At 41.1% G+C, this 15661-nt stretch overlaps 1 protein-coding gene across 1 annotated transcript in view; it reads left to right on the top strand.

Annotated features, from left to right (window-relative positions):
• Positions 1-15661, top strand: part of LOC138624494 (contactin-associated protein-like 4) — a 97314-nt gene that overhangs the window by 30705 nt on the left and 50948 nt on the right. The window contains exons 3-5 of the mRNA XM_069704745.1: positions 1544-1737; positions 6638-6785; positions 8942-9145. Coding sequence (XP_069560846.1) covers positions 1544-1737; positions 6638-6785; positions 8942-9145 — 546 coding nt within the window. The remainder of the gene's footprint in view (positions 1-1543; positions 1738-6637; positions 6786-8941; positions 9146-15661) is intronic.

Raw genomic sequence — 15661 nt, 5'->3', positions numbered from 1 at the left:
AACAGATGTTGCCAGGACAAAACTGGAACATGTTACCCCTGAAAAACATGATCATGCTTGACAAATCACCGCAGAATAGACAAATGTCTCAGCTCAGTGATTTGTGTCATATTAGTTTGAGAATTTTAAATGATTTTGGAAAACATTCAACTCCCCCTCATAGGGTTGTCACCTTGGTAAGCCCTTAAAAACCTGAACAGATCCATTAAATGGCGAGATACAGCTTCAGTCTTAGTTGGGAGGAATCATAAACTTTCTTTAAATACCATTCTGCTGCTGCATCATCTAATCCATTTTTCTTCGAGGGTTTGTGACCCAAATTTATCCCACTTAGTGTCTGTGATTATCAGGATTTATTATTTGTCATCATGAAACCAGAGGAAGTGTTTGACATATTGCAGGATTTGATGTCTGTGAGTGTGTAAGTGGACTTAAATCAAAACCAGAAAAGGGATATACTACATTCATACTGTAATTTGCAACATTTCAACTTAAAAGCAGGGTTTCCTCTGACCATTAATAACTATAAAAACCGAGCATTAGCTCACATACCTTCCGGTACATTAACCCTTCTCTTTAGCATTCCTGTCATCTGCAAGCCTCCCCCATCAATTTGTGAACATTACTCAGAAATATAAACAAGCAGTTTGCATGCATATCCAAACTGAGATATATTATTGGTCAGTTTAAAAACCAAAACACGAAGTGTCTGCACCAAACTATGAATCCACAGTTTTAAAGTTTAATTTCAAGTAGATTAAAATGTAATGAATCACATTTTAGTCCTATGATTTGTCCCTCGATCTTCACTCTCTTCTGTCAGCTTTGCCAGCCTCCGTATCAGCCTCTTCTCCAACACACACACACACGCACACGCACACGCACACGCACACACGCAGACAGACAGCCCAGTTTCCATCACTTTAGAGGACATTAGATTGACTTCCATTCATTTTCTGGAGACTTCACTGAATGCCGGGCTCAGACTACACAAATTCAACCTGACTTTGACCCAGTTTAGTCATCACCAACAAATTTCCAGTGTCAGGCACGAGTATGAATGTCCAAAATGACAAACGGATCTTGTAGTGTGATGTAACTCAAAAACACCAGTGTGGCATCACACGACACCCTGATGAAAAGCCTAGCATGTCAGAATTAGTTTTAACCTGCCGAGCTTGATGTATCCTACGACGCATTCCTTGACGTTGACCAATAGGATCACAGATAGTGCCCCAGTAGCCATGATTAACAAATTCTTGGCCCTCCTCCCCGCTGACACAGGAACTCAAGCACGAATGTAAATAATAATTGGTCCAGGTCATACTTGTAGTGTTCGTTGTCTCCCGACAAAGACACAGCAATAATTTAAGGCACTTTCATTGCCTAATGTGAGATAGGTACCATCGTGAAAGATAGACACATTGTGTAGTCTGATCCCAGCATGACTAACCATAACTACTTGCCTAAACCTTATCCTAAACTTAAAATAACCGAGCTTCCCATCATTAATACACTCTCTTTGTTTCTGTGTCCTGTGCAGGAGCTGGAGGTTGGTCTCCTCTCGTCTCGGACAGATACCAGTGGTTGGAGGTGGACCTGGGAAGGCGAACCCAAATTACCACTGTTGCCACGCAGGGTCGCTATGGCAGCTCCGACTGGCTGACAGCCTACCTGTTGATGTTCAGCGACACAGGACACAACTGGAGGCAACACCGGCAGGAAGACAGCCTGGGGGTAAGTAAGCTTTAATAATAAACCGAGCACTGGTGGGACAGTGGTGTAAAAAGCTAGAAGACTTCTGTTGGGTCTGCAAAGATGTGAAAAATTAGCTAGAAAAATACAAGAAATACAGTTTATCCAGGTAGAAACTCCTCATCTCACTCCCCATCTAGTGGGACAAGAAGGGCAGTCAAAATCAGTGCAGTCATTAGGATTCCTCCTCTGGGGAGCATGAATGTCTGTGCTAATACATCATATTGATGTAGAGATGTATCACTGGAAAAGCGGATATCTTGACCTATTTGAGGCTCCAGTGGAAAAGTCAGAGAATAGCTAAAGTATGTGGGTTTCATCTTCAAGAGACCATGAGTATTTGTATGAAAATTTCATGAGAATACATCAAATAATTGTTGAAATATTTCACCAAATATATTCACCAAACTCACAGACCAACTGATCAGCCTTGGCTTCACTTAAAAGTAAAAGCAGAAAAATATTTAATGAGTGCAGAGTAATTTCCTTTCAGCATTAAAATAAAATACTTTTTGTATGCACTAGGGAATGATAAAGTACACACAATTTGTAGTTACTGGACTAAAAATGACACCTGTACTGCCGTTTTAGACTAAATATAGCTAAATTTCAGCATCTAAAAGACAGTTTTGTCACGAGTAAAACTCAAACCTCCAGTTCATTGAAGTTAAAATACGTTTAGCTTCGCTGTCGTAGACCTCATTTACACTATCTGTGGGGACTGGTACTGCCTGCAGCGGCAAGCCAGCTCACCAGGAGCCTTTCACTCTTTATTAATAATGAATGGAACAATGAAAGGAACCTGGGCAGGGCGATGTTGACTGCACGGAGCTGCTGTCAAACAGTTTAACCTCTGCTGACAGGAGGCTGGTGCTGTTGTTAGAAAGACAGCCCGCTGCAGAAAAAAGTCCCAGCTTTGATTCCTGCAGCGGCATGGGTGTCCATCACCAGTCCGCAAGCAACTCAATGAATGAACACTTGCTGGCCCCATCAATGTGAGCCAGTGTTGATAAGAGTGTCAGCTCAGTGCCTAAAATGTAAATGCGGAGAGAAAGCGGGCCAAGACGGGCATGTAGTGACTTCAGTACCACAGCACTATGGTTGCTATGGTTGGATCCTCATTTCTCTTTCTCTCCTGAAATCATTATTTTTCAGCATTTTTTTTTTTTTTTTTTTTTTTTTAGCATTGTTCCAGTAAAAAGAGACAATACAAGTCTGCAGAATGACTAATCACCAACAAGCAGCTGTAACTGATGTCAGAATGACAGGAAGCTGACTGAACAACATTAGATATGATTCAAAGGCAGCCAAGCATCTCCTCCCTCCTTTATGGAAGAAAGTGCAGCCCTCTCATTACAGTAGCAGCCCCGAAGAGGAACAATTTAGATTCAGATTTGAATGGATACGACTTTTCTCCCAGTGAAGGATTCTAACTCTCCGAAGCCCTGGGAGTCATCGCTGAAAACGAGAGAACAGGATCTAACTTCTTGCGGCTTAAAAATGTGTTGATTTGACACTCAGCATGAAAGGTGATGAATCCAGATCAGCTTTCAGAGTGTTTTTTAAAGCTCCATATATTAGTCAGGCCAGCTTAGTGTCGCTGTTAAGATGGAAGTTTTACTGCAAAAACAGCTGCATCAGTCACAGCGTCTCACTGACTTCTGTAGCTTAGAGGCGCCAACTTTCTCTCTTTGCTCTCCATTGGTGGAAAATGAAGTACTTGACATACTTGTACGCCTTAATATTGTAGACCGGGATAACAGATTGTACTTTTCACTTCATTACTGTCATTTATATGAGAGCTACAGTCACTAATTGCTTTTCTGATTTAGATTTAGAAAGTCTCATCAGTCTAGCGTCTTTTTGGCCTATTAGTTTTCACCTAAAAGCCATTGGACCTATTGTGTCACATTCATTCAACATCTATACATGAAGTTAGCGTTGTGTACCTCAGGGGTGGATGAGACACAACATGAAAAAGAATCATCTTCCCCAAGTCTAAAGCAGCCACAGAGACAGAGATTTAAAATCGGTTGTGTTTATTTACAATGTGTTTTGAAACCGATGGATCTAAGAATCCACCAAAGAAATCAACTTAGAATATCTCCCCAAACTAAGATGAAGAGGAGAAAACAAGGCGAACAAAACCTGGTAGCCCTACCCTATAACCTCCAGAAGAACTAAAGTCATCTGTATGGCAAAGACTGCAGCAGGTTAACCCTAACAACCCGATGAATGCAAAGTGCATTTAAATTCACTCCTCTTCTTTGCAATTGAGTAGCACAGCGAGTATTAATCACAGAGAGATGCACATATCCTGCATCTCTCTGAGCTTTTCAAAAGTGTTGGTGCCTTGTCGGTATGATGAAGCGTCGCAGAGATAATCAAAGTTGAATTTGTGTTGTTGTTACACCCTGCGTGAAGCGCTGCGTCCATCTCGATAGCCTATACTGTCCTCAAAAAAACAAGATAGAATATTTATGGTTACCCACAACAATTACCAAGATATGAGCTTTTAAGAGAAGGTGGTGAAAATAGCCAAGGATTCAAAGGGTTTAACAAATACATGCTTGTCTGGATAGGAAAGGAGGGAGATGAGTGTCGAACTTGGTTCCTTGTAAAGTGAAGAGAGAACTGAAGACGGCCAGAGGTATAACCGATCTCTTGAATATACTGTATGCTTTCCAGTTTCTTTACATTTCACTGCATTGATGCAGCAATATTGCAGAATCCAAAGTGTCATGCACTTTTCTAAAAAGCTGAAAAAAAGCAAATTGCTATGGTGGAGAAAACACAAAAATAGTGTCCTGACGGAGGAAATGACACAAAAGTCTGCCGCTGTAGTGGAGAAGCTGAAGTTCTTTGCTGATACACTGACAGCCACTCTGAATGTAACACACAATCCTCAGGATCTGACAACTAGAATACAAGGTCATCTCAGCATATGGCAAGGTAGGTAAGCAGTTTTGGAAAAGAACACTGAGAAGCTCAATGCAAAGATAATCGGCATGTAAGGATGCAGATTCATGGATGGTAAGAGGGAGAGGGACAGTCGACTGCAGGTGAACCACTTCTTTCAGACTTACGCATGCAAACAGCTTCAGCTTTGACAGTAGGGCGGTGAACATAAAATATGGGTGATAGCACAAGTACAGTGTTTTTTTTAATTAACCTCTGTGACTGTCCTTGGACTGACTACAGCCAAGCAGCGTCCGATGTACCCGGCCACTCGTTTTAATGTACCATTCAGTAATAAAACAGGAATATAAACAAACAATATTTCCTGAATGAGAAGTCAATCCCTCCCTCTGTAATACAGTCTTGCTGCACTATTACACTTTACAAAGTTGAATTTGAAAAGCTGCTATTTGTCCATAGAGGAAAAGCTATCCAATATCTTGGAAATGTAGAGAAAAAAACAAAATAAGTGAACCAGAATTTTTTATTCCAAAAAAGACCCTTTAATAAAGGATTTGACCCTGAGTTTGTGAACCACTGGGCGACTCTATTGACTGTATATTTAAGTGGACGTGGCTTCTGGATCTTTAAAAATAGGTTTTGCTAACTAAAGTCGCTCCTTCTTATTAATTTTCAGGTGGTTCATTTGAAAATAATCCTGTCAATCCAGTCAAAATTAGCTCCAAAATGTTGTGTTTTTGGGGGAGTGTCTGTTTGATTGACAGGCCTGTGGTGCAGTCAAGTTACGGCTATCGGTGGGCGGGATGTAGGACTGCCGGGTTTCTAATCAGATCCCCCGCTTTTGCACAAACAGTACTTTTACAACTTATACTTAAAGTCAATTTTGTTGCTACTTTGGATGAAGGACTTTTACTTCAAGTATTTTTATATTTCAGTGTTGGTACCAACTGGGCACTCTTTCAGCCACAGTTGCTCTGTGTTTCTTTCTCACATCCTCCCTCTCCTCTTCCTCGCCTCATTCTCCACCCATCGCTCTCTCCTTGACTGAAGGCTTGTCAGAGGCTACTCATATTTCAAAAGACGCTGGGGCGAGTAAATGAGATGCCGCTCTCCTCAGCCTCCTCAGCAGGAAACGGAGCCATTTGTTGAGCTTAACGCTCCGCTGCCCAGCCGACTCAGCCCTTCAAAGCACTGAAGACGGCACTGAGATCACAATTATGCAGTGCCAGGAAAGCCAATTTCACTCACATAGCCACATCAGTATACGCTCGGCAGACTCACACGCACAGGCAATGTCACAAACTCTCGAGTAAGGTCTACAAACACAAGCAAAGAACATGCACAACATATGCATGCACACATAACCGCAAATGAATCTTCTTTTCTTTTTTTTCTTCTCCTTCCTGCAAGCGTTTCTCTGTGTGTGCCTGTCAACCACGGAGCCCCACTGGATTCCCACAGGCAGCTGATTGGGAAAATAGAAGCCATTAGTCTTTTAAGAGAGGCTTGGTACGGAGACAGAATAGGTCCCAGGGTTATTGATCACCGGACAGAGATGGGGGAGAGGGAGCGACATTATCAGCCCGTTAGGATCAATGGCCTCTATAAGCTCAAAGTCTGAAAATGCATAAAGACTGTCTCAGGATCGAGGAGGTTAGGGATACTTTTTCTCCTCACTTGACTATAAATTCCATTGAGAACGAGCGCTGCATCTCTTCAATCTGAAGATATTTCATTTTAGAACATGCTTCTATTTGCATATTGTGATTTTTGTGAAGCCGTCTTAAAGACTGTAGCTCTTAGCCTCCAAGAAAACGTAAAAGTTCAGAGAGCATTTTGAAAAAGAACGTATTCACTTCGTACCCATCTTGTTTATAAGCAAATATAAACGTACGTGTACAGTGAAGAGTAACTGCCTGAATGTAAAAATGACACAAACTAACATGCAGTTCTGCTGTTGCAGGCTTTTCCAGGTAACAGTAATGCTGACTCTGTGGTCCAGTACAAACTGGAGCAGCCGGTGATCGCCCGCTATCTTCGTTTGATCCCACTGGACTGGAACCCCACTGGGAGGATCGGACTCAGACTGGAAATATTTGGCTGTCGATACAGTAAGTCTGCTCTCCCTCAAAACAAAAAAAATCAAACAAACAAGAACATGTCAAATCCAGTTCAACATATGATTTGTGTTTGTAAATACAACAGAAGTTCATTATTTTAGAACATCTAAGCATCCAGTGCCATTGATCAGGTGTCATGATAATGATGTATTAGACTGTACAATAATCATTTTGAGGTGTAATTCTTCTTCCTAAATACACCTGTTCTGTCTTCTATAGTTGCCTTTAAGCTGATTCTTTTATGGATCAATAATGAGAGATAATTTGGAAGTGAATAACAACATTTATTGGCATAATGACAGTTTGAGACAGTTTTAGTTTTGGTAATTAGACTCCAACAATGAGAAGTGACTTCATAGAGCAATGCCCCATGAGATAAGACAGGACCCCGAAGAGTCTCTATGATGGTGTTGGTGGAGGAGAGTTGGCAGATGGAAACTTGTGTTAAGACTCTTTGGACAACCAAAAAGATGAGGCGGTGATGAGGAGGAGTGTTGTACATTAGAGATTCTGAGTGGCAGAATAACAGAGATGAGGGACTGATTGGCTAAAAAAAAAAAAAACCTAGACAGTCTGTTAATAAGATGAGGGGTCAAAACTTCTGAGTGAATATTTTCATTAAAATGTGTATTGTATTACGAGCAACTCATTTTGGCTCCTGGAAGGTCAAGTCTGGTGAATTAAAATTGCATGTATCCTTTTTTTTATGAGGCCTGTTGGAAATATAGTGAATTTTGATTAAAAAAAAAAAAATACAGACTTCTACATGGAACACCTTCAAAATCTCAAATCAGTGTATACTCTACAATATGCAGTATACAGTATATTTCTTTCTTTTCAGTAACATTTAACAAACACACTTTCTGCATTATTACTTAGCTGTCTAGGAAACACTGATTATACTGGTAGAATTTTTTTATTTATCATACACATTCACAAGAATTACAACAACAAAATGTCTGCGGTTGCTGCTCTGTACTTATCAGGAGAAACTTGACTATATGTGGTTTTGCCGAGGTGTTGGAAGTTGAGGAGACAAAGGTTTTAGAGCTCCTTAGAGACCATTAGTTCGGAGCAGAGAAAATCAATACTCTTCAAACAATAAAAAATAATGAAATGCAATATAAAATATTGGCTGTTGTTTGTGAGATGTACAGTGACCCCATTGTTTCATTATAGAGTGCAAAAGGAATGGAAACAATAGAAACTTAAAATGAGAAATGCTTCATCAATAAAATGCAAACAATTCAAGCATTTGAAGCGACAGCAGGAAACTTTGCATCTATATAAATGTCAGGACTGTTCCTGTTGTGTTGTACTTTACTTTAATATTGCTTTCTTTATTCACTCAGCTTGGATGTTTTTGTGTTATAAGAGGGTTTGAAGTTTTTCACTTTAAACTCTTTAACCCTGCTGGTCAGTCTATAAAAGAGATTTCATGTTCCTAGATACTCTGTCAAATGACGCTTTTTCACCGTGTGGTATAACTTCACTCAAATAGATTTTCATACCAGGAAATCTTCTAAAGTTTGTTTTCAGATGGCAGGTGTAGCTGGTCATTATAGTGACACCATGACATAATCAACCCTCGCTGGATCCTTTCGTTGAAAACCAAACAGAGGAACATCTGCATGTCTTTAACTGACCAGGGTATACTTTTGCAGGTTACTGTTAATCGAGTAGTCCAGTGAACAATATATAATTGCGGGCGCTATGGTAGATTTGCTTGTAGGTGTGTGAAGGATGTCTAGTGTCGCCAACAGACAATGCAGTGATGCTTCTAGGGGCGATTATCTCTGACCGATCAGTGGTCTGCAGAGGTTTCATCATGTAGCACATCAGACTAGAAAGGGTTCATTTTTACAACTTTAAAGGAGCAACTTGACACTAAATCAAAGGGGAAAACTAGATGTTAGGAGGTTAAATCTACTTGCAAAACAAGATAATGGCAGCGACAAACCCAAATTTGGTTGTTACTGCCTAGAAATATGTTTTCCTACCAATCAGTGGCATTAGTAAACTGCATGCAGTACATTTGTGTTAAGCAACATGGCTGTTCTTTGTCAGCAAGAGTAAAAAAAAAATGAGATTCTAAGAATAAAGTTTATAGAATAAAGCTCTCCCTCCTTCTTTTTCTTGTTGTCTAGCTTCTGATGTGGCGAGCTTTGATGGCAGCAGCAGCCTGATCTACAGACTGAGTGTACGGCCCAGCTGGGCGGCGATGGAGACCATCTCTCTGAAGTTTAAAACCCTGAAGAATTCTGGGACGCTGCTGCATGCAGAGGGACAGAGAGATCACAGCCTCAATCTGGTGTTGGAGAAAGGAAAGCTGCTGCTGTATCACCAACAAGGTAGGATAACGACATCCCAGTTGTACGGTTGGGAATTAATATAAGGGTGGTATACTGGCTTTCATGGATAACACAAGTCCATAATTGCTGGATTACCTAATATTTTGTTGTTTGCGCGGACGATTATCACGGAAAACAATTCCCTCAATAACAATGATAAACTGATGATTAAGTCAGGCTGCAGCAAAAGGGCTATGGAGCTGAGGCTTGTATGACCTCAGACAAGGAAGGAAAACACACTCAAGTCAGAATGAATAATCGTGACAAGAGTCAGGCATCAGAAGAAGAAACTGTCTCTGAGATGTCACATTGGTGGACTTGTGCCAACAAAGATCGTTTGAAAAGAATTCTGTTCGTCCTCACTCCATTTTCTTCTGAAATCCACCTGTCAAAAATTAAATCATGAATAAATATCAGATCTGTCTGGTTTTGGTGAGATTAATTGAGTTAAAAATACTATTTAGATGGATCTTCATTCATTGGTTCTGCACGATATCTGATGATATGGTCAGATTTTGGTCATTTGGGTGAAAATTATGACTCCTCAAGGATCTAAAAAGTTTTAATTTGTTAGAAAGTAATTTGGATTTCTGCTCATTTACTTGAAGTTATGCTGTTTTTCGTTCTTGACACCCTTATTAATCAGGGACTGTTTTACCCCTCACATCGGTGTTTTGGCACCATTTTTGACAATAACTGAACGCATTAAGTTTTTAGGAGGGCAGAAAAGAGTAGTAGTCACCTTCCAGAGGACAGGGATTGAAAACATCTGCTGTAAGATGGCTGAAACTTCAGATATTAAGATTTAATCAAGTATTTTGGAAGTTCTTCTGAACAACTTTGCTGGCAAACTCTGCAGCTCTTTTTATCTGTTCATTCATTGTTTATGGCTCTCAGTAAATGTCAGCTAAACGCCTAAAATGTACAGTGTAATTATGCATTCACTCAGGCTCCAGAGCGTCACCGTTCCCCGTCTTTATATATGGAATTTAATATCTACCACATTTTGTCCTCATAATGAAATACAGCGAGCTTCAAGTCGGTCTCCATCCATCTGCTTGTTTGCTTGCATGTTTGTCAGATATGATTTTGTAAGATACCACTGATCCAATTTGGAGGAAACTCAGGAGAATTATGCTTCTTCACACATATGCCAATTAGCTCGCCACAGTTGTCTCAAGCAACGTTTCAAACAAAACTTGATCAGATTTTAAAGAAATTCTGGGACTTGGTACGTTTCATAATGGCAGAGAGGAAGTTACAGGTTAATCGTACATTGTTGATTGACGATGGGGGAGGAGGAGAGAGAATTATTTTTTGAGAAAGACACGATTACTATTTGCCTTGTTATGTTGTTTTGTTTTTCTCAGACTTTTTCCTAACTTTCCTTCGATCTAATGAGGCTCTCTCTTTCTCACAGTTTCTCTCTCAGCTTACTATCCGCTCTCAGATTCTCTCTCATTTAATCTATGATGGATGCTAGCAACACGTGTCAAGCTGGAACTCTGAGGAGCACAGTGGGCTTGATCAGCATAACATGATCCATGGCCTCTGCCTGCCCAGACCGAGGCACCGTGGAGTTTATGGGAGGAAATATGTGTATGTGTTGGCGTAAACGAGGTTAAACCTGAGGTGTTGTCAGACTGCCAGGCCGTCGTATTATCACCATATGGCAAACCTCTTACGAACCAAGCCATCTGGCTGATGTAGTACTCCACCGCTCTGCTCACCAGCCATTCCTTCATTTCAGTTACAACAGAAGGCTTTCCTGTTCATTTAAAACAGTTACTTCCTGAGAATAAATCACTTTTCCACTGATAAAAATGATTTTCTAGTCCCAAATGAAGCTATAATTTATACATAAAACTGTGGATAGTTCGTCATGAAATGGAGTTGAAGCTAAATTTTGTTTCGTGATGCAGGATTATGTGGTAATGGTAGTGGAGCAACAATTCTGCATAAAGTTAAACTACCTTTGATGTAGAAAGACACAATAGCAAAAAAGACTAAATATTCTCTTATGTTAACTTTTTTTTTTTTCCAGGGGCACGCTAAAGAGCTATTTGTAAAACGTAATGGAAGTACATGAACATTGATGGTTGCAGGAAAAGTGAGCAGGACATGGTACCCGGACTACCTGGTCTCAAACACTGGTCTGTTGGCTGGTGTTGCTCCAGCCAAGCACCCACATCTCCCTCCCCACTCAGACGCTCACCCTTTTGACTTCATCACATGACCTTCCTTCTTTGACTTTGGTCGCACATGCGTGTACTTTTCACGCCTAGGCGAGGCAAAGCGTGACAGTGACACGGTATCCTCGTGTGGACTGATGAGTGTGTTACGTGCTTTTGCGTGATACCGGACTGACTCAGATGAAGCTGCCGTAGGTTATCTGCTTTTTGCACGAGTAAAGGGAGGGTTAAAAGACAGATGAGGTTAAATCAGGGTTAAAGAATGGTGTCACGTCTCAGAAGTTCAAGTAGATGTGTGATGCCACAACCTGATATTCAGTGTTATGAGGCCTCGAGTTTAAATTTTGGCACAGGCCTGTCAATCAAACAGACACACATCCCAAAAACACGGCTTTTTGAAGCTTATTTTCGAATTAATGACAGGATTATTTTCAGAAGGATGGCCAGAAAACCAATAAGGAGCAACTTTAGCTAGCAAGACCGAGATAACTCGTCGTGAAATTTCATTGACTGAGAATTTTCTGAGACTAGTTGAATGGGAGCCTATGGAGCCGGAGACTTTTTTTTGGCGCTTCGAGTGGCACTAGGTGGTATTGCAGCTTAAGGCACTTTCACATCAGCTTCATTTTTCAGACCCGAAAACAACGTCCACTTATATATACAGTCTATGGCTGGACTAGCCACTTGTTAAAGAACCTGCATTATTCACTATAATTCTACCATGAAAGCAGTTGAGGACACTGCTGAAATGTTGATCCATTTATATAACCATAATAGCATTGTCAAATGTTGGGAATTTAGCATTGGAGTGTCAGGGATCCTTTGCATAATGTTGTCAGACAATTATGTTAAGTCTGAGACTGTCAGTGGCAAAACAAAGTGCTTTAAGTGGAGGTACATCGAGGGAGCGTAATTACCCCAAAGTGCAGCCTGTTTCGGCTGAAGCACTCTTCACTCAATACTGGACCAATGTCAAAAATTCTTGCTCTCGTTAGTCACTTAGACCCAAAGTGATGGGAAAATACAGTCCAGGAAAAATGATGAAGTTTCCCTCTCGTGTTTTTGAGCGGGCATCTTTCATTTAATACATACATTATTACACACATATACAAATACCAAAAATCCCAGAATCCCACATGTAATTTTTCCTTGGAAAATGAATATTTTTATGACCTTCTGAATTTGTTGTTTTCAGCTGCGGTTTATTCTGCTCGCCGCTTCTTTCCATCCCTCACACTTGTCTTGTCCTCCCTCTGTCACTCCCTTTCTACATTCTCATAATAAAAACTGAAGATTGTCCAATTCCCTCTGGCTGAGAAGGGGTGGAAGATTCTCATCTCCCTGGTGGTAACGGTTGAGTATCTGTCGGATGCAGAGAGGTGTCATCTGCAAAAGCCATCAGTCTGACATCAGCTCCCTGAGTGACGCCTGTCACATTTCCCTGCTCGACTCGAGCCGACAGTCAACAAAGTGCTGAAAGAACTCCGGGTCGCCGAGAACAAAAATAAACACAGGTTGTTGTTGAGGCAGAGCAGAGATTAGATTGAGCCATGATAATCCGTCAATACGACCAATACTGGTGGTGGTGGTGGTGGGGTGGTGGTGGTGGTGCATGCTTCTTTCTCTTGTTCTCTTTGTTCCCCTGTCTGCCTTCCCCTCACCCTTTCTTTTTTCCTCTCTATCCATTGTTATATCACAGCCTTTCTCAAATGACGCCCCAATTCTGCACCTGCTCGATTTTTTTTGCTTTCCAGAGGTGATTATTTGCCTTTTTCAGTTGCATGCTCTTTGTCTTTCTCTTTCACAAAACTCCCTCCCTCCCTCTGACTCTCCCAGGAGTTTGCAGTCTGCAGACAGTGTAATTTAGATCAATAGCTTGAGCAGCACCTTAAACCCCAGCATGCTCCTCCACAGTCAGCTGTGAGAGGAGAGGAGAGGAGAGGAGAGGAGAGGAGAGGAGAGGAGAGGAGAGGAGAGGAGAGGAGAGGAGAGGAGAGGAGAGGAGAGGAGAGAGAGGAGAGGAGAGGAGAGGAGAGGAGAGGAGAGGAGAGGAGAGGAGAGGAGAGAGGAGAGGAGAGGAGAGGAGAGGAGAGGAGCTCAAACTTAACAGAGCAAAGATAATACCTGAAGGTTTAGGTGTAATATCTCGAGAGAAGAGTGTAGGAGATTCTCCGAGGCTCTTCATACTTATCTCTCCCATTTGGCAACCTGATCCTGTTGGTCCCGGTCCTCTCTTTAAGAGTGATGCATGTCACTTCATGGGGAAAACAAGCTGGCTGAGAAACAGTGGAGCTAAATATGGCTAACAATTGTTAACACTGAGCTTCAGAGACACAAACAGAAGGATTCAGCCAAAGCAGATGTGTTTTTGTTAGTCCGTGATTAGCAGCCATTACCATAAATTAGTAGCTGAATGAAACCAGAAAGACAGACGTTACAGACGGACCGCTACACGGTGACCAATGAGTTAGACAGACAAACAAACAAATACAAGCAGTGGGGATGCTAGACCCTCTCTGTGTGCCTGTGGCTGTCCAAGCAGTTGGAATAAATTGACTGGCTCATTAAGATTTATGTCCACTATCCAAAACCATCTCATTTCCTCCATGCTTTACATTTATCAAAATGTCAGTTTGCTATAATGTAGCCTGCTGCTTCATAATTCAGTTCAATTCTGAACTGTCACCAGGAGGGTGTAATACACAAGAGTAAATGCAGTGAGGGCTACTGTGTCCTGCCTCAGTGCCTTCTGGACATATGGTGTTAAGTATTGCTGACTAAATTAGGATGTCGTCAGAGAAGCATGCAGGCCAAGATGCATGTTAAGTGAGAGATTTTCTTTTCACTGGATTCTCAATATTAAGGGCATGCTGTGGTTGCTATCCAGGCATGCTTTTTTATGCCATAAAACCCTGAATATTTCACATTCATCAACAAAACATCACCCCAATCAGGATTCTTTACTCATCGCGCAGAGCGACAAAAGCTAGATCTTTCCCCAGGCATCTGAACAGTGCTGTTGAAATGAAATGAATCTCCCTGGACAAAGTGGGCCAGTTGGCAGAGAAAACAGAAGACTATAAACTGTGGTGATTACTGTTGCATTTGCTTACTGTATTCCACTTTATCTGCAGTGATTTACAGTGAGCCCCCAGGACTTTCTGTTGTAAACATCCTCATAACAGTTTCAGAGGAGCCTGAAACTGCAAAGATAGCCACAATACTCTGACTGCACTGCACTCTCCTGCTGTCTAATAGGCTCCTAACTGCTGATTCGTTATGTGCAGCAACAATACAGTATGCAAGCCACACACATTGACAGTTTTTAAAATGCAAAATATACATGGCTGACCACTCTGTGTCCTCTGGATACAATGGGAACGTGAGGTAGAGACTTGAAAGTAGAAAGTAGAGAGGTGATAGAAAACAAAAGGAGATAGAAATGATGACAAGCAACACCCGTCTCATAATCAGGGACATTGTGAATATACATAGCCATCCTAATAAACCTCTAGGTCATTTGTGCATTGATGAATTTCACCCAAACTTGGTAGATTACCAGATGACTTATTTTGTTATTGTAACAACCTGTTACAATGACAAAATGCCACTTAATGGGAAAAAAAGTATAATTTTACACTGAAAACTCCAGTTTACACTATTAAAAAGTTACTGCTTTACGCTCTTGATTCAAACTAAACACTTCCCATTAAATTAAAAGCCCTGTCGCATTTCTGTAGAAAGACATTTTCCATTTCTTAAGAGGGCTTTTATTTTGAAACATTTGCAGGTTTGTGGTGAAAAGTTGGCGCAACATGTCATATCCGCTGTATGTATTATTCCCTTTACTCTGTTATGCGTTGGAAACATGGTTTTGATTCAACCTCCATGACTTAAATAGAAGAGGGTCAGAGAAAGATATAACAAACAGCAGTGACATCCCCCCCCATGAATATCTTGCTGTTTTTCAAGTGTGTTTCATGGTAATGGCGTCAAACATCTTCCTTTGGCTGAAACTGTGAATTAGTTTGGAGAAAACATTACTTTTGCAGTCAAGATGTATTTCAAATATTGGCACCACGTGATACTAAAACCATGAAACAATTATAACGGCGCATCTCCTGATAAGACCTGTCAATGTCGTCCTTCATAAACAGATTTAGAGCTTGAGCGAAGAGCCATAATGGAATGGCAGACAGAATATGATTAGGTGATATTGCCTCAGGGAGCTGTCTGGAGCGGGAGACTCCTGCAAAGCTGAAACTAGTGTTCAGCGTAGACCCTTCAGGTAAAAGACATGAACGTTCAATATTAGTCCATTCAG

This window comes from Brachyistius frenatus, unplaced genomic scaffold (assembly GCF_029030835.1).
Source record: "Brachyistius frenatus isolate BFR_SWC_R1_liver_20210118 unplaced genomic scaffold, ASM2903083v1 Contig_52, whole genome shotgun sequence".
NCBI classification, from domain to species: Eukaryota; Metazoa; Chordata; class Actinopteri; family Embiotocidae; genus Brachyistius; species Brachyistius frenatus.
The sequence above is the reverse complement of the archived record's forward strand: the minus strand, read 5'-3'. Positions and strand labels throughout refer to the sequence as shown.